Source organism: Bombina bombina, chromosome 3, assembly GCF_027579735.1.
Source record: "Bombina bombina isolate aBomBom1 chromosome 3, aBomBom1.pri, whole genome shotgun sequence".
NCBI classification, from domain to species: domain Eukaryota; kingdom Metazoa; phylum Chordata; class Amphibia; order Anura; family Bombinatoridae; genus Bombina; species Bombina bombina.
Window position 1 is genome coordinate 550675330 of NC_069501.1, and position 24831 is coordinate 550700160.

Consider the following 24831-nt stretch of genomic DNA (forward strand, 5'->3'; position numbering starts at 1 on the left):
CAAATGTTGTCCCATGTGTAAAGAGTGTTGCTCCAGAGAAGGTACATCAGCTATGTGATGTCCCAAGGAAAGTGGGACATCTCTCTCGATAGAGAACTCCATTACATTTAGGCATTTAACTGCACTTTCCATATCCATGAAGTAGTTTTAAGTTTTAATGCTCAACATGCACTGTTTTACAGAACTTTCATAAACCCCTATCTGTGCTGTCCATACATAGTAAATTTCTCAAAGGGCATGTAAATTAACATGCTACTTTACTGCTTTCAGGGAAGCTCCAGGAGGCTCAGACGCCTGGTAAAAATAAATCTGACAGTTGCATTTATTTTAGATGCAAATAAATGAGTATGAAGAAAAAAATAATTTGAGAAACATACTTATGACATGTAATGTCCTTGCTGGCAATATTACAGATCAGTTGTGCAAACAAGCACATTTTATTTAAAAAAAAAAAATCTAAATAACCACTGACTTAAAGGGGCAAGAAACACAATTTTTTTTTCCCCTTGTAAATCGGATAGATATTTTTAACCGTTAATTTGCTTTGTTTGGTATCCTTTAAAGAAGCAATGCTTTTTTGATAGAGCCAATAACAAGACATGTGCAGTCACAAATCCGCAGCTTTTGAGTCTAACTAGGTAACCCTTCAATTAAGGAAATCAAGAGAACAAACAAATTGGCTAATTGAAGTAAAGTGGAAAATTTTAAATCACATGCTCTATCTAAATCATGAAAACATTTTGAGTTTTGTGTCCCTTATAAGCCTTTTTTCCTACAAAGTTAACATACCTTTATTTTTTATGAAAGCATTATTCAATGTTGGTAGCTGAAAAGCTTGCTATATTTACTTCTGAGCTTACTGGGGCCTCTGAATACAGTTGGGTGTGTACTATAGCACTGGCTTCTCTGTGAATCCTTTTCATAAACTAAACCAGGCTAATTTTATGGTTAATATTTGAGGTTTTTAAAATTTCATTATGAATCTTGAGCCATGTATTTATCTTTACTTTTAAATTAGAATGAATAAAATTCTGTAGGGCCATGTTTCTTAGATTATTTGGCATTTGCATGAACTACTTATAGGGCCATAAATTTCCATTTTAGCAATGCATTGGGGTAACTATATAGGGCCATAATACCTACAATAATGTAGTAAAGCTTTCAGTTACAATGTGATTTGGCTTGTATCTGGTATGAACTTTTAAGAACATGGATAATTTTAAAAGTAGAAAAACATTAAATGCTCATTAGGAATTGGTATTGCAGCTAACTTACATTGCTAGAATACTAGTAGGTTTATTTTGTTTAACCTGTGCTTTATTTTAGCACAGCAGGAAGTCTTTGTTACAGACTTCAAGTTGGGAGCGTACCTCATGGCATGTGTGATACTTAACTAATTTGCAAATTACCCTTTTTTCCTTTCTATGTTCCTGGTACCTGTGGATCGACTCATTGGTGATTGTATCGACGAACCCTGACTGCGGGACCCTTCTAAAAATACATACTTTACACACATGGACAACATCTTCTGTAATGAACTGTTTGTTTTCAATAGCGTAATGATCGCTTTGCCCAGGGAAGTACAGGGTCTCCCAATGCCCAAGCTGCGAGAGGGATGGGAACTGTGCAACCTGCTGCAACTGCAGGCACTACAAGTTATGGGAGGGGAAGAGAGGAATATGAGGGCCCCAACAAGAAGCCTAGGTTCTAAGTTCAAACTCCCTTAGTTTTCATTCCAAACGTTATAATTCATTTTTTTTCTTTTTTTTTATTCTTGCATTTTAGTAAGAAAATATTTTTATGGATGTTAGCTTGATTCTGTATTTGTGGTCTAATGGAGGCTTAAATATTTCCACACTTACTATCCCCATCCTTATTTTATGGCAGTATAGCTTACATTTTGTAAACGTGCGTTAAAAATTTTGAACCATAGGCAGACTAAGCCATTTCATGTTTATTATACAACTGATGGCTGGAAAATACTTAAGCTGTGGATACAAAAACTGAGTAAAGATTGAATAGCTTGGTGAGAACTTTGCATGACTTGCCTTGTCTCGGTATTCTGTCATCCAGTATCCAGCTCCAAAGCTGTTGGGCTGCTGGGTCCAATGCATATTAAATGTTCTATGTGCAGCTAAAGTGGTGACAGTGTTCTGATACTGTGAAGATGGTAGTCTTAGCAGCTTCAGCCAAACTCCTATGTGTATAGAAAGAAGAAATAATCTCCACTGTGGATTTAATGGTCTGAGCTGGAACTATCAATACTTTACCCCCTTCCCTTGTGTATTCGAGCTTTTTGTGGCCTGAACAAGAGCTCCATGAAACTGTCCTTTAATATGGGTTGTATTAAATAACTTCTAAATAAAATAAACATTGTGCAACTTGTTTTGTTGGGATGAGTAGCAGTTCTGTGTAAATGGACTTTGAGAATGAATGTGAAATATAATCTAGATGGTTTAAAAGATGTGGCATGTTGCATAAACAAAGTGGTTCTTGTTAGACAACTGTATTTGTTGTGTTCTATATTGGCTGTACTTTTCAACAATAGTTGTAGTCTTAAATTTAGGCAAACTGATTAAATATCTAAGACTCATAAGGCTTAAAATCTGCACTAGAACATGTAGTTTAAAGGGACATGAAACCCAAATTTTTTTTCATGATTTAGAATTGAACATGCAATTTTAAACAACTTTCTAATTTACTTCTATTTAATTTGCTTAATTCACTTGATAAACTTTGCTAAAAAGCATATCTAGATTAGCCCGGTGAGCCAATCACACGAGACATAGATGTCTCGTGTGATTGGCTCACCCATGTACATTACTATTCAACAAAGGATATCTAATGAATGAAGCAAATTACATAGACGGTAACTGGAATGTTTAAAATTGTAATCTCTACTTAAATCATGAAAGATAATGTTTGGGTTTAGTGTCCCTTTAAGAGTGAATGCAAGGCCATGCATGCAAAACTTAGATGGCTTGACTTAAAGGGATATAAAACAGTCTCCTATATACTAAGCAGAGAGTTATATGTATTGGAAATCAATGCAATGTCATTTTAAAAGGATTTTATTTTTATATTAACTTAATTTGTGAAGGGTCCATTATTTCCTGTCACAACCTCAAAAAGGGCCTTTTTCTATATAGTGTTGCTAGGAGACACCTATAAAAGCTGTAGTCTGTTAATTGCCCATGCTCTAACAGACTTGTTGCAAAAATCATGTGACAGTAGAACATCTAATCTTGCTGCAGGCAGTGGTACACTGAGATTTTTAAGTACTTACATATTTAGCAATAAAACAAGTTAGTGTTAAAACGGTAATCTGTTTCTTTACGTTGATAAAATACTTTTTTTACTAAATGAGCACTGCTTTTATATCCCTTTAATGTTCTGGAAACTGCTTTTTTTATGCACAGCCACCAAATCTGTAACTTGAATTTAAAGGGCTGTTCTGATGTAACAAGTATATGCACTAATTCGCTAGAACATGTAATTTTTATGTTTACCCTAGCAAACTGATTAAGCTCTGCAAATGGATTAAACACACTGGAGTAGAAAGAACATAACCAGCGACCCAGGCATGAGTAGCAGTTACAGAGCCCCAATTACTTGAATTCCTGCTTAGGTGCTTGTTTTTAATCTCTTTTCAGAGGTTGAACACGGCTAGGATTGTTAATGTAAAATTGCTTGTTCTAATGACCATGTAATTTTTTTCTTTCAGAATGTCCCTTTAATTCCTAGTGTGTTGGGTATTTAAAAAGGGATTATACATAAGTTAAGTTTATTTTTGAAAGTGTTTAGGCTGTAAAGTTGGGATTTCCAACAAATTCTTTGCAAGTTTAGCTGTCAAGGAATTTTAAATTTGCAAACAGTTGACAGAAGCCTCTTGCCCTGTATCTTAACGAACCAAATTTATCAGTCCTTGCATCCACTATATGGTTAGGGCTGCAACAACTAATTGGTAAGTGATCATAAAAATAGTTGTCAAAGAATCTCATTATCAATTAGGTGATCAGCGATTAGTTGGTTAATTGCACAGCACCAGCTGCTTCAATCCGATGAACTCCTGCACATATTGTGCAAACATTTTTATTTATTTTCTATCCGATTAATCGGATGATTATTGTCCGATTTAATCGGATAGAAAAGATTAAAAAAAAAAAAATTTGTTTGCACAATCTTAGTTGCAGTAGATCATCAGATTAAAGCAGCTGGTGCTGTGCAACTGACCAACTAATCGCTGACCACCTAATTGATAATGAGATTTGACAACTATTTTTATGATCAAACTTACCAATTAGTTGTTGCAGCCCTAGTTAGGTTTTTAAAATGCTAGAATACAATGTGTTTCTTTTTTTTTTTCTTCCTTTGGCCTGAATCTACATGCATCCTTTTATAATAGCATGTAAAGTTTGTCAAAACGCTCTAGGCATAAGTCCTACTTTGATGTCCTAGTCAACATTCAATTAATGTATTTTTTCCATATCCCTATTTAGACACAGCAAGTGCAGCTATTTTAAATAGGGATTTTTGTTTTTAAATTCACCTTGTTCTTGTAACCTACATACTAGCATGCTGTTGTTTTTTTTTTTTTTTTACAAAAAGTCTAGAATGGAGACCATGGCACCTTAATACATCAGAAATGTTGTCCCCATTGAATGCAATGGCTCACAATTCTACTGGCTTGGGCTGTAGCATTAGCTTAACTTTAGTGGTGTGGCTGTGTACAGGATAAGGGATGCAAGTAAAAGGCTCTTAACATATGCATTAATACATCCTGCATATTTTAAAGGTACACGAAGTAAAAAATTATATATATAATTTTCATTCATCCCCATTTTATTTGAAATAGCTGTTATTGAAACTGCTTTTACTGAATTTCTATACTGTACTATTGGCTATAGAAAGGGTATTCCCTCAGTTGATTTGAATGCAATGATCTCTAAGCTGCTTTCACTTTTAATTAAAGTGACTAGAAAAACCCTTTAATTACGAGGAATTTCTGTTGCTATAGAACGTAGACCATTCTTAATGTTTTTAAAACACCCTTTTTACTGAAGTTTTTTAAAAGCCAAAAACTCACCCATCTGCCTTAGAGGAGCCTATCTAGACTTTAGTCCACAAACCAGGCTAGCCACTGTCAAAGTTAGTATAAAATGCAGTTTTGCAATTATCTGATAAAAGCCAGTTAGAAATGGACATGTAGCAGAAGCCTTGAAGTCAGGATGGTGCATTTTAAGTTGAGAACTATTTTCAATGCTAAAATACATGAAAAGCAATAAAATATTATGCATAACTAAAAATGTTAATCAAATCTCAAGGTGCTTCTCCGTACTGCAGTCCTCCTAGGGACATTGTGATGCATTAAAGTTAATGCATCATTTAAAATGTATAGCTAAATTAAAGGAATATTAAAGATTGGATATTTTAAATAGACAAGTCTAGTAAACTTATTTGTCTTAAACACTTTTGTATGCATGGTCACCTGTAGGTGAAGCAAAAACAAACTTTACTGGTGCCCAAAATTATACATTTGACTTCATAAGTTTTTTTTTTTAGAAATAAAATAAGTCGCATGTGACGCTGATTTAAGTATTAATGGATTTGCTGCCAGTACATACCCGGAAAACCAAGAGTTAAAAGCTTTACACCCACTAATTTCAAATTTAGTGGGTCTGCAATGTGGCTTTCTCCATTTCTACCTTGATTAGCAAATTCAGACCATTAACTCTTGGTAATAGGTTTATCTATTCTATTTTGGTTTGCAAGCTTCTGGCATCTGGTTAGCCTATATATACCTTTTGCTCATGCTTGTTATGAATTCCAACTTAAGTAAATATATTACCTAATTTTAGTATAAATCTGATTTTTGTCATGGTAGTTAAAGAAGCATCTTTAAAGCAAAACATTACTTCCTTGGAAGTATACTAATGTTGAAGTAAATTGTATTCTGTCTTCCAAGATGTGTAAAAGATTTTTATGCCTTCTGGCCAAGATGAATATTTTAAAATCCAACTTTTTTTTTTCCTCCCCTATATTTGTTGATTTTCAGGAAGATTAGTCAAAGCTTAAAAGCATCCTGAAGCAAAGGGTGCTTATGCCTTTACTATATGAAGGCACAAACTATTTAAATACTAGAAATCCTTAATTGCTGGCAGCCAGATGTGGGAAGCTTTTAATTGTATCTGTTTTAATGGAGTTTTAGCTACCTCAATTACACTTAACCTTAGTGACCGACTATAGCAAGCATTTCTTCAGTGCATAACTATGAGGAACCTAGTGCTACAAATGGACTGTAGGATCCCGGATGTAGTATTCCTGCTTGCTTCAAGATGCTCATTGCTGACTGCGTTAAGGTAGGTAAATAAGAAATACTCTTGGTTACTTACTGTGTATTACTTGTATTCTGACATAACATTTCTGTTGATGGGAAAACAATGCAGCACTTAACTTTCTCTTGTAATGGCAAGAAAATGACTTGTAACTGTACACGCGGCGTTTGTTTCAATTTGTAGATCTGTAACATGCTTGCAGAGAACCGTAGTTGCATAAATTCATGGAATTTTATTGACTAGTTAAATTCCATGTATGTTTTATTTTAACTGCTGGGAGTGGGACACATCTAATTTTCAACCTGTTTTTGAACACATGCAGTATATTTAAATCTGCTGTCAAACCCAGTAATTGCAAGATCCTGTGATTTTGGAAGTTGTGAATGTGTGACTGTATACATAACTTGCTAAATCGTAAAGGTTTTTTTTTTTTTTAAATAGGAATCTATTCTAAAACTGATTCTGTGATTATGAACAATTTATAATTTTTGATCAACTCATATTCTGATATGTACAGGTATGTCTTGGAAAAGTAATCGGACTACTTGTTACTTTGTGGGTCTGTGGGGTGGGATGTATGCTTATGAGCTTCAATAAGTTATAAACGGATTTATGTATCTTGTGTATTGCCTGTTTTGGCTTAACTTTTAACAAGCTGTTTTTGCTCAATACAGTTAAGTATATGGTGGTAGCTTTCCAATAAGAGTTCATGTAATACGTAGAAACTGCTGCACAAAAGTGATACTTTTCTAGACCTTTTGTAGAGGATATTGTCTTGAAGTAGACGGCCTACAATCATGTTTTTTTTTCCCCTTAAATATACAAGTAGCCCTCGGTATAGGTCAGGGGTCTGTTCCTGAAGAGATGGCTGTAAAAAAAAAAATCCCAATTATGTCTGTCGAATGAGTTAGATTAGATATATAGATTATATATTTTTATGCTTGAGACATGTCGCTATTAAGGATTCGGAGAGTTCTGTTTACCAACCAGTGGGCAATCATATTTGTTTGCTGCACATAAAGGAACTTAAATGGACACTAAACCCAAATGTGTTCTTTCATGATTCAGATAGAGCATGCAATTGTAAGCAACTTTCTAATTTACTCCTGTTTTTCTTTGTTCTCTTCAAATCTTTATTTGAAAAAGGTATCGAAGCTAGGGTGCCAGCCAATTTTTGGTTCAGTTTCTTGGACAACACTTGTTTGGTGCTGTCCAATCAACAAGGACAACCCAGGTTGTGAATAAAAAATGGCCCGGCTTCTAAACTAACATTCTTGATTTTCAAATAAAGATAGCAACAGAACGAATACAATTTGATAATAGGAGTAAATTAGAAAGTTGCTTAAAATTGCATGCTCTCTGAAACATGAGAGAAAAAATGTGGGTTCAGTGTCCCTTTAACTTTATTTTAACCTGCAGACATGCACTTCCTGTTAGCTTAATTATCAAAAATGCCAGCATTAAAGTTAATGTTTTTTTATGGCATGATTTTTTTTTTTCTGTACTGGCCCTTTAAGTGAACATATTAACTACTCGTGCTGTACTGTAAATACAGGTGCCACTCTTGCAAAACTTGTTTCTATCTTAGGAGACTGTGGAATAACAGTGGTCATGTGATCACTAGGAATAATTGATATTGTGACACTGCGTAAAACGAGGGCTACCTGTATATACTTTTTACCCTGGCTAAAGTACTACATTTAAGGTCTCAATTACCATGCTTAATGCATTCTGGCTAAAACTTGTATCTCTGGCAAGTGTTATCTGCTTAAAGAAAATTTGTTTACCTGATAAATGTATTTCTTTAACGCGATGAGTCCACGGATCATCTTAATTACTAATGGGATATTCACCTCCTGGTCAGCAGGAGGCAAAGAGCGCCTCAGCAGAGCTGTTAAATAACTCCTCACTTCCCTTCCACTCCAGTCATTTGACCGAAGCTAGGAAGAGAAAGGAAAGCCAAGGTGCAGAGGTGTCTGAAGTTTATAATCGACAACCTGTCTAAAAGAACAGGGCGGGCTGTGGACTCGTGTCAAAAAAGAAATAAATTTATCAGGTAAGCATAAATTCTTTAAGACACGAGTCCACGGATCCTAATTACTATTGGGATACAATACCCAAGCTAGAGTACACAGATATGGGAGGGACAAGACGGGGAGCCTAAACAGAAGTCACAACTGCTTGAAGAACCTTTCTCCCAAAAGCGGCCTCAAGTATTGATAATCTTTGATTTCCTGACTTCTGTCAGAAAAATCATGAACAATGAGTGTTATGGTCCCCAAGAAAGTGACTCTTGTGTTGAACTAGAGAACTGTTTCTCAAATTTACCTTCCACCCGTGAGTTCTCAGGAAAGATAACACTGTCGTTGTGGGATCTTGCTTGTTGAAAAGATGGCGTCTCGACTAGAATGACGTCCAGGTAAGGCACCACCCCAATGCCCCATGCCCAAAGTACCGCCAACAGAGACCCAGAACCTTTGAAGTTTCTGGGAGCAGTGGCCAGGCTGAAAGGAAGAGCCACAAACGAAGTATTTGTCCTGGAAGGCAAACCTTAGGAACTTGTGGTGATCCCTGTGAATAGGGATATGTAGGTAGGCGTCCTTTAAACCCACTGTCATGAATTGACCCTCCTGGATTAAGGGAAGAATGGAACAAATAGTTTCCATCTTGAAGGACGGAACCCTGAGAAATTTGTTTAGGCTCTTTAGATCCAAAATTGGTCTGAAGGTTCCCTCCTTTTTGGGAACCACGAACAGATTGGAATAAAAACCCTGACCCTGTTCCTGTACTGGGACGGGAGCAATCACTCTCAGGGCAGAGAGGTCTCCTACACAATGTAAGAGCGCCTCTCCTTTTGTCTGGTCTGCAGATAATCTTGAAAGAAGAAACCTGCCGCTGGGAGGAAATCTTTTGAACTCCAATTTATATCCCTGACACACTATTTCTATTGCCCAGGGATCCTGAAGTCTCAAACCCAAGCCTGAACGAAGAAGGAAAGTCTGCCCCTACCAGATCCGGTCCTGGATCAGGGGCATGCCCTTCATGCTGTTTTGGATTCAATAGCAGGCTTCTTGGACGGTTTACCCTTGTTCCAAGACAGTTTTGTTCTCCATGTAGGCTTAGATTGTTACTGCTTAGAGGATGCATTTTCCTTGAATTTTGAAAGGAACAAAAATTTGTCTTTGTTCATTTTTCTTATCCTGAGGAAGGAGATGACCCTTACCTCCCGTGATATCAGATAATTTCCGTCAGGCCAGGTCCAAACAAAGTCTTCCCCTTGTAAGGATTCGCTAGAAGCTTAAACTTAGATGACACGTCCAAAGACCAAGGTTTTAACCATAAGGCTCTGCGGTGCAAGGACAGAGAAACACAAACTCTTAGCTGCCAGATTAGTAATTTGCAGGGAAGCGTCCGTAATAAAAGCATTAGCTAACTTCAGAGCTTTAATCCTGTCTTGGATCTCATCTAAGGGAGTCTCAGTCCTGAGACTCAGAGCATCAAACAAATATGCTGCCACACTAGTGACAGTAGCAATGCACACAGCTGGCTGCAATAGTAGACCCTGGTGAACAAATCTTTAAACCCTCTAACTTCTTGCCCATAGGATCTTTGAAAGCACAACTATCCTCAAAGGGAATAGTTCTCTTGGCTAAAGTAGAAACAGCACCTTCCACCTTAAGAACTGTTTGCCAAGCCTCCTAGAAACAGTCAGCTATGGGAAACAATGTCCGAAGCTGGCTTTGGCACTGGAAAAATGTCTTGAGTAAGAGGGAACTTCAAAATATATCTGTCCAATTTACTCGACTACTGTGGAATCAGACGTCTAAAAAGTAACCAATATTTTCCTGAGCAATAGGTGTTCTAGCTTAAACCTAAGTTACAACCTCCGAGTCAGAGGCAATGAACTTTCTGAGTCTGAAATTTTGCCTTCCGATGGAACCTCAATACCCTCAATTCCCTGGGAGGGTACTTCTGAGATTGCCACCATTGCATCAGAAACCTCATTTACTACATGTCTGGCTTTCCTCTTACATTTGCTTTGCAGCATTGGGAAAGTAGACAATGCATCAAATTGTGGAAGACATAAGAGCAGCTATGTCTTAAGGTAACTCCAGCGGGCGCTAGAGCAGAAGTACAGGGCACTGCTTGAGCGGGCATTAGTTTGGGACGCTTGGGGAGAAAGCTGCGGCATACTCTGAATCTCGTCAGACTCCTGAGAAGCATCCGCTTCTGAAAAATATTGCTCAGGAAAAATCTTTTCCCTATAACATAGCCCTTAATACATGAGGGACAGAAAGGGATTGCTGGTTCCACATTTGCATCCAAACACATGGAGCAAGTAACATTTTGCAAGGCTCCTGTGCCCATACTGAAGCACAATAAGATGACAATGTAATAAAAATGTACTTTTACTCAAAAAAAAATTGATTACAATAAAACATTACTGTCTCTTTAAAATGTAAAGGTCTACCTGCCAGCCGGACTCCCTGTTTTTGAGACTGGAACGATCCGGATCTTCAGGACCCCAATAGCGTTAAAACTGCTTGCTCAATTGAGTAAAAAACCATGCGGGTGTCACATTTAGATGTCCATGCGATACTAGGCTGAATACTGCACAGCTTAAGGAAGCGAGTGAAACAGATAGCCCCGCCCATCGTGGGCGTTACTGAAAACCTCATTACCCGATCGGCTTATCGGTTTATATAAACAGTTAGAGAAAATAACCACCATCATCAAAAATTGAGCTTAACTCCCAGTGCCTGTACTTACGGCTGTCCAATACCCTCCAAATAAAGAGAGCTTAATGTCCCAAACATAAAGATCCCCTTGTCTGAGCCTTGTTATAAAATTATGATAAAATTAAAGTGCCCACTTTCCTCTGTTTATTTCCCAGAATAAAAAGTCAGCACTTGCCTTTAACTCTGTCCGAGAGCAGGACAGTCCAGCAGGTTTAAGAGGTCTTCTCCCTCCCATAGCCCTGTGGAAAATGATAAAGCCTGAGTAAGCTTGCTTAGGCCATCAGGATAAGGGCAGCTTAAATGTATGGGAGGCGCAGTGAAAATTATGTCCCACCAGTTCCCATTGCTCTAAAGCCACCAAAGCCCTACTGAAGGGACTGATATGGACTGGCTACACCCTAGAACAAAACTACTTAAACTCTTGATTGAAAAATCTTTTCTAACACCTCACTTTACCACATCTTATCACTAACGTAGGCAAAGAGAATGAGTGGAAGGGAGGAGTTATTTAACAGCTCTGCTGTGGTGCTCTTTGCCTCCTGCTGACCATTAGGTGAATATCTCATTAGTAATTAAGATGATCCGTGGAATCATTTTGTCTTAAAGTAAAGGTTGCTGCAGGGGGGGGGGGGACTTGTGTCTTAAAAAAGAAAAGGTTGCTGCATGGGGTGGGCTCCAAGGGGGGGGGGGGGGCTCCAAGTAATCTCAGTAACTTCTCACATTGTGCAATATTTTTCTCAGTGATCTTTACAGGAATCATGGTTGTACAGTATCCTAGAATAAATTATTTAATGTCTAAGTCTTAACTGTTTGAAGACCATATGGATATGTAGACCACACATGGTCCTTGGTTTTAAGGGCAGTGTCAATATGTGTTTTGTAAATATGGCTAGATGGTCTAAAGATATGTGCATTAATCAGGACACATCTATAAAGCCCTGGACTGTGAAAGCAGTCTGGGCCAGTGTGTGTGTGCTGTGAGCCAGTTGTCTGTGCCTCATTCTTCCCATATAGTCCCCTGAAATATTTGGGAGGCTTTAATACAACACATCACACAAAAACCAAAGTTTTATTTTGGTTACTGAATACCCTAACACTTTTTAGGGTTAAAAATGCTACAGATCCTTGCGTAATAACAATGCTACACTTGTTGGAAATTGAGTACGAAGTGAAAAGTAACTAACCAGTGTACTAATAGCTATATGCAACTTGTGGTATTACAGTACAGGTTTGGAACGCCTAAACTCAATATGCCTATGTCTGAACTCTTGCATAAGAATGTACATGGGGTGGGCTGCCATTCATTTCTGTATCGTGTAAGTATTTGCATTGGTGAAGGGTGACAAGTGCTGCATTGTATTCTTATTTTTGTTTAGTATATTTTCTTACCTCGCCAGAATTGTGATGTCAGAATATGTGCTGCTGTATGTGCAGGCCCTCTAAAGTATGTCAGTCTTATTAACCATTTTATACTTTTAAGAAAGTTTGTAAATATATCACGGTTTTTAACTTTTTAACTAAACTATCCAGTTTGTTAAAGAAAAGTATTAAAATTTATAAAAGGGAAAAGTCTAAAATTTCCTTGACTATTACATGGAAATAACTGGGTTATTTAAGTTTAGGTTTGAAAAACCCTCCATTTTTTAATTTGCAGTTTTTTGTCAGAACTTATGGGCGCTTGTTATTTTGAATGAAATTGTGGGAAGGATGGCCATATCATGTTTTAAGGTCTTTGATGTGAGATCTTAATTACAATTTAAAACTTAGCTTGGTCTTCCAAGCATTTGTCAGAATATAAAGCTTTTTGTGCATTTTCAGTCTACATATTATAATAGTTCTTATTTAAAGGGATACTGAACCCACATTTTCTTTCACGATTCATAGAGCATGCAATTTTAGTAAACTTTTTAGTTTACTCCTATTCTTCTCATGGTATCTTTATTTGAAAAAGCAGTAATGTAAGCTTACGAGCCGGTCCATCTTTGGTTCAGCACTTGCTGGTTGGTGGCTAAATGCAGCTGTCAATCAGCAAGCGCTGTCCAGGGTGCTGAACCAAAAATGGGCTGGCTCATTAAGCTTACATTGCTGCTTCCAAATAAAGATACCAAGAGAATAAAGAAAAATGAATGAGTAAATTAGAAAGTTGCCTAAAATTGTCTGAATCATGAGAGAAAAAACTAGGCTCAGTATCTCTTTAAGATACAATTAAATGTGCATTTATACTTTAAATATGCATATTTTTATTTACCTGATGGGAGGCCATTAAACAGTGTACAATCAAGGCTCTAGTTTTGGAATTTAGTAACACTAAGCCTACTGAGTGACCTAAACACTGCAAGGTAATGTCTCTAGATTTGTCCTTGAGAATTCTATTTTTCTGCACCTATTTTGATTCTGGAGCTTCTCTGCAGATGCTCTCCTTAAAATTTAGTATTGCATGTATTTGGTCTGTTGAACATTACAGTAATTTTTTGCTTATACTGACTTTCTGCTTCAGGGTTTCATTCAATTTCTAAGTTAACTTTCAGTTCTTATTATTTAGGTAAGGCAACTGAATGATGCCTGCGCAATGATCTAACTGGAAGGTATGTTGTATTCTATTTATGTATTCACTTTACTGTTAAGTCTAATCAGATTACCTTTTACGTTGTATACAGCATACTTGATGGTTCATTCCTTTTCAGCCTTATCATTCTGTTTATACTGTTAACTATCTCTCTCTCCACCCCTGTTAAAATGACAGGTTTCTGATGTTAAAAAAATGAGACAAAGATAAATAACTATGCAACTCAATTGAAAAAAATGAAATCTTTTAGGTGAAGGAAAGTAAAAATAAAATATGGTTGCATAAGTGTGCACACCCTTAAACTAATACTTTGTTGAAGCAACTTTTGATTTTATTACAGCACTCAGTATTTTAGGGTATAAGTATCAGCATGGCACATCTTGACTTGGCAAGATTTGCCCACTCAGATTGCGAGGGCATCTCCTGTGCACAACCTTTTTCAGATCACCCCACAGATTTTCGATTGGATTCAGGTCTAGGCTCTGGCTGGGCCATTCCAAAAGTTTAAAGGGCCAGTATACACACACAAAAATTTGGGCTAATTTAATAAAACTCTTGATGTATACAAAGTTTGCAATTGACATGCATTATTTTTTTTACTTCTAAAGAGTTAAAATAGGGAAGAAACTTGCAGTGTTTTTACTGCATATGGAGACAATCATCCTACACACTAGAGTTTTTACCTCAGTCCCTAGTGTGTTTACTGACAGCCCTCCTGCTGGAGCTATCTGTGTAATGATTTATACATCATTTCTTTACATTCTTTCTAGGATTTCATTTTACAGTCTCATTCAGAAAAATCCCTGAAAATGTTAATCATAATTCAGCCCACAGTTCTGTTCTAAATAAATCAATATTTATGTATAATATGTAACCACTGTCCCATCAGACAATGTGCATGCGCTACTGTAAAACATTGTGATAGGTAGATGTTTTCCTGTCATCCTTGTGTATATTGAATATGGTGTAACACATATTGGTTTTTAGTTTTATGTTCTGAATAATTTACTGGATCATTTTACAGCATATAAGATGCAAGTGTCTATAAGATGCAGCTTTGATTTATAGAATATAGGGTATGGCTACCTGACCTTGATTTGGAATATAAGACGCACAATATTTTACAGGCATTTTAAAGTGTACTGTGTTGTATGCTTTAAAAAAAGTTATGCATCCCATCCAGTATTTAAGGAACTGCTTTATGATTATTTTTTTAAGTCCCCTAGCTTGCTATTGTAATCCAAGACTGACCTTTTTCCAAAAAAGTGACTGGAAAAAGTACAAACTCCAGTATACAGCTGCATACTTAATTCACACCTGGGCATTTTTTTTATTTTTTTTAAAGAAAAAAGCATTTTCAGAAATTCAGCAGTTTTAGAGCTCCATTATTTTCTTCATTAAGTAAACTTGTGTTTTATATCAATTTATTTTTGTACATCAAAATCTGGCAGCCAGAGGGTTAAGAATATCAATTCTCCTCTCTGCCTTCCGTTGTCTCTGCAGGAATTCCACCCCCTTCCTCCCTCACGGTTCAGCAGCATTAGAGGTTGCTCCTGTCAGGATAACATAGTTAAATGCCGTGGTAACCGGGAGGGGGAAGGGGGGGTGGAATTCCTGCAGAGAGACAACGGAAGGCAGAGAGAATAAGCTGTGAGTTTAACTGCTTCTCTGCATCTAAAGTAATAACACGGCTCACAGATAGATCTTCGGAGATTGACATGTATTAGCTGCTCCAGCATGGGGGCTGGCTATAAGGACAATAGGGAGAGAGGAGAAAAGTATTGCTTTGTAGCTAGTGTCCTACGAACATATTCTCAGGTAATGACACTTTATCATCAATTTTAGAAGCTTTAGCAGCAAAATTGCTAATACATGCCAATTACAAACTGCATCTTTGAATTCTTTATTTAAATAGGCCATATTTTTTTGGGTGTATAATGTCCCTTTAATCTTCTGGTGAAGCCATTCCTATGTTGATTTGGATGTATGCTTTGGGTCGTCATGCTGAAAGATGAAGTTGCTCTTCATGTTCAGCTTTCTAGCAGAAGCCTGAAGGTTTTGTGCCAATATTGACTGATATTTGGAACTGTTCATAATTCCCTCTACCTTGAATAAGGCCCCAGTTCAAGCTGAAGAAAAACAGCCCCAAAGCATGATGTCACCACCATGCTTCACTGTGGGTATGGTGTTCCTTTGGTGATATGCAGTGTTTTTGCGCCAAACATATCTGGGAATTATTGCCAAAAAGTTCAACCTTGGTTTCATCAGACCATAACACCTTAGATCCCTCCATAGATCCCTCTGATGCTTTGGAAGCTCTCTGCGGACCATGGCTTTTGTGTAGGACGCAACTAAGAAAATGTCAGGAAAGACCTACTAGAGCAGCTGAACTTTATTCAGGGTTAATTAGAGGCACTTTAAATTATGGCAGGTGTGACTCTTATTTAACATAGTTTTGAATGCGATTGCTTAATTCTGAACACAGCTACATCCACACTTATGCAACCACATTATTTCTTTTTAAAGATAAGAGTCCACGGATTTCATCCTTGTGGGATTATGCCTTCTGTTCAGCAGCAGAGCTGTTACATAGCTCCTCCCTTCCCTCACACCCCAGTCATTCTCTTTGCCTATGTTAGTGTTGGGAAAAGGTAAAGTGAGGTGTTAAGGGATCCAGCCACACTAGGCTTAAATAAATGGAAAGTATAAACTATTTTCAAATAACCATGTAATATACACTACTATGAAGAAAAATATGCAGATACTGATCTAAAAATTTGCTATAAAACCTTTTTTTAAACTTGGCTCCATGTCTAGCCCCCCCCCCCCCCATATGTATATGAAAAGACAGATTAGACAAACAGTAGCCAGCAATGGTCTGTAAACTCATGTATACATCTGACACTTTAGGGCTTGGTTAGGAGTATGAAAAGCAGCACAATGTTTTTTTTAAAAAAAGCAAAACTATATATTGTTACAAAAAACTCCCAGATGGGCTATATTGTGTCTAGAGAACATATATGCAAAGAAAAATCTAGTGTATGTCCCTTTAACAAGTTATTGGTCAGTAGGGGGTAAATGAGGGGCAACCATTGGGTTTCTTGGGCTCTAAAGCAGGAACTTACTTTAAAAAGCCAGTGAATCCCTGGCACCTGTGTTTGTTTGTATATTTTTTTTGTGGTTTATGCTGTATGAAACTAACATAGCCTTAATATTTTGATAGCTGTCGACACAGTACTGGAATGACTTCTCATTCGAGATGTTAAAACAAACTTCACTGAAGTGAGAACTGCAAGGTTTGTATTGACCAAATTTTGAACTGCTTGTGATTCTTTTTGGGGGGAAAAGGGTTGTGTGCACTAAATGCATGTTTCTTAAATTCTCAAGGATTATTGAAATATAAAATGTTTAATTCTACATAGAAAAATCATTAGAATATATTTTGACCCCTTTTTCTCAGTTTAAAACTATTATGCATGTGTTAAATGGACAGTCTACCATAGAACCGTTATTGTTTTAAAAGATAGATAATCCCTTTATTACCAATTCCCCAGTTTTGCAAAACCAGCACAGTTATATGAATATACTTTTTACCTCTGATTACCTTGTATCTAGGAACCTTCTTCCAGCCCCCTGATCACATGACTGACTTGTTATCTATTGTCTTAAATTTAGCATTGTTTTGTGCTAGATCTTAAATAACCCTATGTGCCTGAACAGTGCTATCTATATGGCCCACGTGCACTTTCTGTCTTTGTGTTGAAAAGAGATTTAAAAAGTGTGTGTGATAAGAGGCAGCCCTCAAAGGCTTAGAAATCAGCATATGAGTCTACCTATGTTTAGTTTAAACTAAGAATACTAAGAGAAAAAAGCAAATTTGATGATAAAAGTAAATTGGAAAGTTGCTTAAAATTAAAAGTCCTATCTGAATAATGAAAGTTTCATTTATACTAGACTGTCCCTTTAATTGTGCAATTCTAAAACACAATGTATGCATATGGTAGTCTTGTAGTAAATTTGGGAACCAGATGAGTTGCTTACCTTGTCTACTACGGTATGTTAAGATTTACATTTAAGCAAGGCAAGCAGTGTGGGGGTTAGTGGTTGAAAAGCATTTGCAGATATAGGTTGTGGGTTTTAATGTGACATATTTAAGATTTGTCTGCAGTGTTGCAAAATGGTACCTTCAAATTTCTGCTTACATATCGGCAATCGACTGGAATGCTGGTTTAAAGGGACAGTGAACACTAAGATTTTATATGAAATGTTTAGTTGTATGATAAAATACTTTGCAGTTTGATTTAATTTCTTTCTAATGACCCGGTGAGTCCATGGATCAGTAATTACTGTTGGGAATATCACTCCTGACCAGCAGGAGGTGGCAAAGAGCACCACAGCAAAGCTGTTGAGTATCACGTCCCTTCCCACAACCCCCAGTCATTCTTTGCCTGTGTTGCAAGGAGGTGGTAAAGTTTTCAGTGTCCGTACTACTATCAAGATTTTATTTTAAAAACAGTAGGTTTGCTCAGTTCTTGCTGGGGTCTAGCCTGGTCCATGTCATTCTCCTCAGTAGGGCAGTGGTGGCTTTTAAGCATTTGGGAACTTGTGAGATATAATCACTGCGCCTTCTCAATTTTTGCTGTTCTAATCAGAAAGCCTGAGTAAGTTTACTCATGTCTTTCCTTTTCCACAGGTCCATGTGAGTATCAACCTCTCAAACCAGGTGAGCTGTCCTGCTGCCAGACAGACTGATTTTCAGGTAAGTGCCAAGTTTAACTTTTTCTTTCAGGGTAATAGAAATTCTGGCACTTAAAAAGCTAGCTCCATCCTATAAATAAGGGCACATTGTATTATAATCCTATTATGCGTTAAATTGGCAGTTTGCAGGCACTGTGAGACTATATTGGTGGCTCAGTTTGTGTCTTTAGCTCCGGTTGTGATCCGGGCAGGACGTGTGTGTACTGTTTTTGGGAATACAGATACTGGTATAGTTTTCTCTGGGGAAAATTGCAGATAAGACATAATTGCATCGGCTTTTTCCTTCTGATCACCAGGACAACGCCAGATTAGAATAGGGGCGGGCCCTTACTGAAGCAGCGGTTGTTAGGCACGCTTTCCTTTTTCTCCGAGAACGTTTTCAGTGCAACCAGTTTCCAGATTTGTGACGTAGTTGTTGGCGGCTCTGCTATAGACGGGCTCAGACGGCGGATTACGGTCCGGAGTTCAGAAGTTTTTACTGAAAAAAAAAAAAGCTACCATTGAGTAGTTATCTTTTCCAGGCAGCAGTAAAGGTAGGCACCTCGGTAAAGTTGCTGAGGTGTGTAGAGGGTTGCCTGAGGAATTTGCCTTTAATTTAAAAAAAATATATAATTCAGAGTAATTTTTTTCCAGTCTAAATTTTAAATTTTGCTACAGGATGGACCAAGAGGCTTTGCAAATTAATGTATGCAAGCTATATTTTGATTCCCAGGTGGAACCACCAGTAACATTGTGTTCCTCTTGTATTAAGAGAACCTTGTGTTAGAGATATAGACTTTTTTTAACATGAGCCACCATTAGATAAGGCGAATAGTGTCCAGGGGTCTCCTGTACCAGATATGCCACAGCTGTCTCCTCAAGTGTCCCAATCTTTTACACATGCAGTGCCCTGCGTTTCCTCAATCCGGTAGGATTTTCTTTGATAGACATTGCTACTCGGGTATCTTCTGCTCTATATGATGCACTGCCTGCCTTTCCCATGCTTCAGGGAAAGCGCAAGAGTACGTTTACGGAATAAGAGAGTAAGGTTTCTGACCAGGTTGTGGCTAGCCAGGTTTCCCTTACTCAAAAGTCTGAAGAGGACGATACTTTGGTGGTGCCTGAGGGTGAAATCTCAGATTCTGACAGTATAATTCCTGCTTCAGTATAATTCCTGCTAAAGTGGAAGGAGCCATTTCCACTTTAGCCAAGAGGACCACTATCCCCATTGAGCATAGTTGCTCCTTTACGGATCCCATGGATAAGAAATTGGAGGCCTTACTAAAGATGTATGTTCACCAGGGTCTGCAATGGCAGCCGGCAGTGTGTATTGCCACTGTCACCAGTGCGGCAGCCTATTGGTTTGATACGTTGTCTGATTATATTTGGACAGATGATACTCTTGAGGAAATCCAAGATAGGATTAAGGTTCTTAAGTTAGCCAATTCCTTTATCACGGACACTTCTCTTCTGGTCATTAAGTTTGGAGCAAAAATATCTGCAGAGCCCTATGGTTGAAATCCTGGTCTGCAGCCGTTGCATCTGAATCCAAGCTTTTGGCGATTCCCTACAAGGGTTAGACCTTGTTTGGCTTAAATTATTTCAGACATTACAGGAGGAAAGGGACATTTCCTCCCTCAGGATAAGAGAAATAAACTGAAAGGGTGGCTGAGTAATTTTAGTTCCTTTCAAAACTTTAGATGTAAGCCCTCTCCCCCCTCTTACAAGCAGGAACAGGCCAAGACTTCCTGGAAGCCCAATAAGTCTTTGAACTAGGGGAAGCAACCTAAGAAGCCCGCTAATTACTAAGTCAGCATGGAGTTCCTGCCCCCGATCAGGGAGGGGATCATGTAGGGGGCAGAATTTCTTCACTCAAGCCTGGGTTCGGGATTTTCCAGATCCCTGGGCGGTGGACATTGTATCACAGGGATACAAACTAGAGTTCAAAACTTTTCCTCCCAGGGGCAGGTTCCTCCCTTCACGATTATCTGTAGACCAGATAGAGGCGTTCTTACTTTGTGTTCTGGATCTTTTCGCCCTGGGGAGTGATGGTTCCGGTTCCATTGCATGAACAGGGTCTGGGATTGTACTCCAATCTGTTTGTGGTTCCCAAAAAAGGGGGAACTTTCAGACCAATTTTAGACCTGAAATGTCTAAAGTTCCTCAGAGTACCATCCTTTAAGATGGAAACTATACATTCCATTCTTCCCTTGGTTCAAGAGGGTCTGTTCATGACAACCATAGACCTAAAGGATGCATATCCAGGTTCCCATCAACAAGGATCATCACAAATTTGAAATTTGCTTTTCTAGACAAGCACTTCCAATTTGTGGCTCTTCCATTCGGCCTTGCCACAGCTCCCAGAATTTCTTAAAGGTATTGGGGGCTCTGTTGGCGGTGATCCGGTCTTGGGGCATTGCAGTGGCACCATATCTAGACATTCTGATTCAGGCGCAGTCTTTTCAACAAGCAAACTCTTATACAGACATCTTATCTTTTCTTCGCTCCCACGGATGGAAGGTAAATCTGGGAAAAAGTTCCTTGGTTCCAGCTACAAGGGTAGTGTTCTTGGGTACCATAATAGACTCCCTATCAATGAAGATATTTCTGACAGAGGTCAGGAAAACAAGGATCTTCGACAATTGCCTTGCCCTTCAGTCCTCTCCTCGGCCGTCAGTGGCTCAATGTATAGAGGTAATTGGTCTGATGGTAGCTGCCAGTGGCATCATTCAGTTTGCTCGGTTCCATCTCAGACCTCTGCAGTTATGCATGCTCAGGCAATGGAATTGGGACTATGCGGATCTGTCTCCGAATAGATCTCGATCAGGCGACAAGAGAATCTCCCCGGTTTATCAGGTTCCATTCGGACAACAACTTCGGTGGCCTACATCAACCACCATGGAGGAACAGAGTTCCTTGGCCATTACAGAGGTGGCCAAAATTCAGTGGATCGAGACCCACAACTGCTGTCTATCTGCGATCTACATTCCAGGAGTGGACAATTTGGAAGCAGATTTTGAGCAGACGGACCTTTCACCCAGGGGAGTGGGAACTCCATCTGGAGGTATTTTCCAGTTTGATCCTCAAATGGGGGCAGCCATAGCTAGATCTCATGGCTTCTTGACAGAATTCCAAGCTACCTATATACGGTTCGAGGTCGAGGGATCCACAGGCAGTCCTGATAGATGCGCTGGCAGTGCCGTGGATTTTCAGTCTAGCATACCAGTTTCCTCTGTTCGCTCTTTCCACAAGTCATTGCTCGAATCAAGCAGGAGAGGGTGTCAGTGATTCTCATAGCACCGGCTTGGCTTTGCAGGATCTATTATGCAAACCTAGTGGAAATGTCTTCCACTTTGGAGAGCTCCGCTGAGGAAGGACATTCTACAAATCTAGTTTGTCTGAAGCTGACTGGAGGTTGAACGCTTAATTTTATCAAAGTGTGGGTTCTTTGAGTCAGTCATCGACCTTGATCCAGGCTTGTAAGTCTGTGACTAGAAAGATTTACCATAAAATATGTCATAAATATCTGTACTGGTGTGAATCTAAAGGTTTCTTGTAGAGTAGTCAGGATTCCTAGGATTCTGTCTTTTCTACAGGTAGGTCCGGAGAAAGGTTTGAAGGGTCAAATATCTGCTTAGTCTATTTTGTTAAATAAGCGTCTGGCGGATGTGCAATCTTTTTGTCGGGCCTTGGTCAGAATCAGGCCTGTTTTTAAACCTGTTACTCCCCCCTGGAGTCTTAACCTTGTTCTAAAAGTCCTCCAGCTGGCCTCTTTTGAGCCTATGCATTCCTTAGATAGCAGGATGTTATCTTGGAAAGTTTTGTTTCTTGTTGCCATTTCTTCTGAGAGTCTCGAACTCTTGGTGTTGCAGTATGATTCTCCTTTTTCATTCTGATAAGGTGGTTTTGAATAGGAATATTAATCAGGAAATCGTTGTTACATTGTTTCCTAATCCTTCTCATAAGGAACGTTTGCTGCACAACCTTGATGTGGTGCGTGCATTGAAATTCTATTTGCAGGCGACTAAGGATTTTTGCCAGTCTTCTGCTTTGTCGTTTTTTTTTTCTCGGGGAAACGCAAGGATCAGAAAGCTATGGCTACTTTATTTCTGGCTGAAGAGTGTAATTCGCTTGGTCTATGCATCTGCTGACAGCAGCCTCCTGAGTCAAGGCTCATTCCACAAGGGCTGTTTCTTCTTCCTGGGCATTAAAAAAAAAAAAAATGAAGCTTCTGTGGAACAAATTTGCAAGGCAGTGACTTGGTCCCCTCCACACTTTTTTTTTATATTTTTTTTATAAATTTGATACGGTTGCCTCGGCTGAGGCTTACTTTGGGAGAAAGGTTCTTCAAGCAGTAATGCCTTCTGTTTAGGTTACCCGTCTTGTCCCTCCCTTATCGGTATCCTCTAGCTTGAGTAATGGTTCCCAACAGTAATTACTGATCTGTGGACTCACTGTCATTAGAAAGAAAGCAAAATTTATGCCTACCTGATAAATGTATTGACACTGAGTCCACGGCCCACCCTCTTTATTTTAGTTTTTGTTATATAAACCTCAGGCCCCTGTGCCCCTTGTGTTGCTTCCTTTATCTCCTTTCCCTTTGGTCAAATGACTGGGGGTTGTGGGTAGGGTAAGTGATACTAACAGCTTTGCTGTGGTGCTCTTTGCCTCCTGCTGGCCAGGAGTGATATTCCCAACAGTAATTACTGATTATCCTTTACCTCACCGTGTCAAGAAAGAAATACAATTATCAGTTAAGCATAACGTTAGGAGTTTGTCCACTTTCTGTGTAATTTTAGCTCTGAAAATTGTTTTTAAATTCTGAGACCTGGAAAACTAAACTGCAGCCTTATCAAAGCTAACTCTGCTCCATAGCTTATTTATTTTGAACTGGGGACAAAAGCTAGTTGCCATAATGCTAGTATTATGCACATAATTTTGCAGTCAAGCTTAAATTGGCACTTGCAAATAAGGTCAATGTTGGGTGGTCTTGTTAGACTTGGATATGCCATTCTATAGCAGTATAACAGAAATGTCTTGCAGTATGGAAACCTTGGGTGTAACATTACGGCTAATCTTTATGCAGTTGATAATACATGCAAATCAGTAGTTTAATTTTTTTTTTTTTTTTTTTTTTTTTTTTACAGGAACACGAGGTGACAGCAGGAGGAATCTTGTTTGAATGAAATTGACATCTAGTTTTGAGTTATTTTTGGAGAACTGTTATGTGTATATAATGGATATGATTAAAGGGTTTATGGTTTACCAAATACTTAATTTTAATTTAATTACATTTTCATTGAATGCCTTGGATTAAGGTCAATAAAACATACTAAAGTGAGAATTTTTTGTTGTTGGAATTCTTTAATTTGATTAAAAATTAATTGAACATATTGTATACAGGTTAAAAATGTTCCAGAACTTTACAGATCTCAATTTATGCCAATTCATACTTTATGAAATGTAACAACTCCTAAAAGTTTAGTGTAGCTATAATCAAAACATGACCACTAATGTCAAAATTAAACTTTCAATTACACATTGTTGGTATACTAAAACCCTTGCAGTAATGTCACATGACTGGGTCAATTGCAATCTGAGGAATCTAATTTATAGGAAACAATTGTATGGTTTCTTTCGATCTAGATTTCTATATAAGGAGCACACATACATTTTAAAGCTAGGGGCACTAATGACCAATTAGCTTAGTCGTTAGTGTGGAAGGTTCTCAAAATTAACCTGAGATATTAATCTCTATCTTTCTGTACGTTAGACTCCTACACTACCATATAAGAAATATTTTGTGATTTCTTTCTGACACGGTGAGTCCACGGATCAGCTCTAATTACTATTGGGAATATCACTCCTGATAGAGGAGGCACCACAGCAAAGCTGTTGAATATCACCTACCTTCCCTCCAACCCCAGTCATTCTTTCTCTACGTTAAGAGCAAGGAGGAGGTGGTTAAGTTTAGGTGTCTGGAAGAAGATTCTTCAATCAAGATTTTTATTACTTTTACAAGATATGACGAGTCCACAGATTTCATCCTTGTGGGATTTAACCTCCTGCTAGAAGGAAGTGGCAAAGGGCACCACAGCAGAGCTGTATATATAGCTCCTCCCCCCAGTCATTCTCTTTGCTTGTGTTAGTGATAGGAACAGGTAAAGAGGTGTTAAGATTCTTCAATCAAGCAGTTTTTTTATTTTAAAATGGTGCCAGTGAGTACTATTTCTCCAACATTGGTGTGTCCGGTCCACGGCGTCATCCTTACTTGTGGGAATATCTCTTCCCCAACAGGAAATGGCAGAGTCCCAGCAAAGCTGGCCATATAGTCCCTCCTAGGCTCCGCCCACCCCAGTCATTCTCTTTGCCGTTGCACAGGCAACATCTCCACGGAGATGGTTAAGAGTATGTGGTGTTTAGTTGTAGTTTTTTTGTTCTACTATCAAGAGTT

The 24831-nt window shown here is 38.3% G+C and overlaps 1 protein-coding gene across 2 annotated transcripts in view; it reads left to right on the plus strand.

Moving 5' to 3' along the window:
• Positions 1-23721, plus strand: part of SFPQ (splicing factor proline and glutamine rich) — a 37770-nt gene extending 14049 nt beyond the window's left edge. Inside the window, exons 10-12 of one of the 2 annotated variants that reach the window (XR_008401375.1) lie at positions 13617-13659; positions 16864-16936; positions 23525-23721. Coding sequence is in view for 1 of the 2 variants with exons in the window: in XM_053707068.1 (XP_053563043.1) it covers positions 1556-1711 (156 nt within the window). In the remaining variant the exon portion in view is untranslated. Of the gene's footprint in view, positions 1-1555; positions 2382-13616; positions 13660-16863; positions 16937-23524 lie in introns of those variants that run through there. The other variant, XM_053707068.1, reaches the window with a different exon arrangement.
• Positions 23722-24831: the final 1110 nt, after the last annotated feature.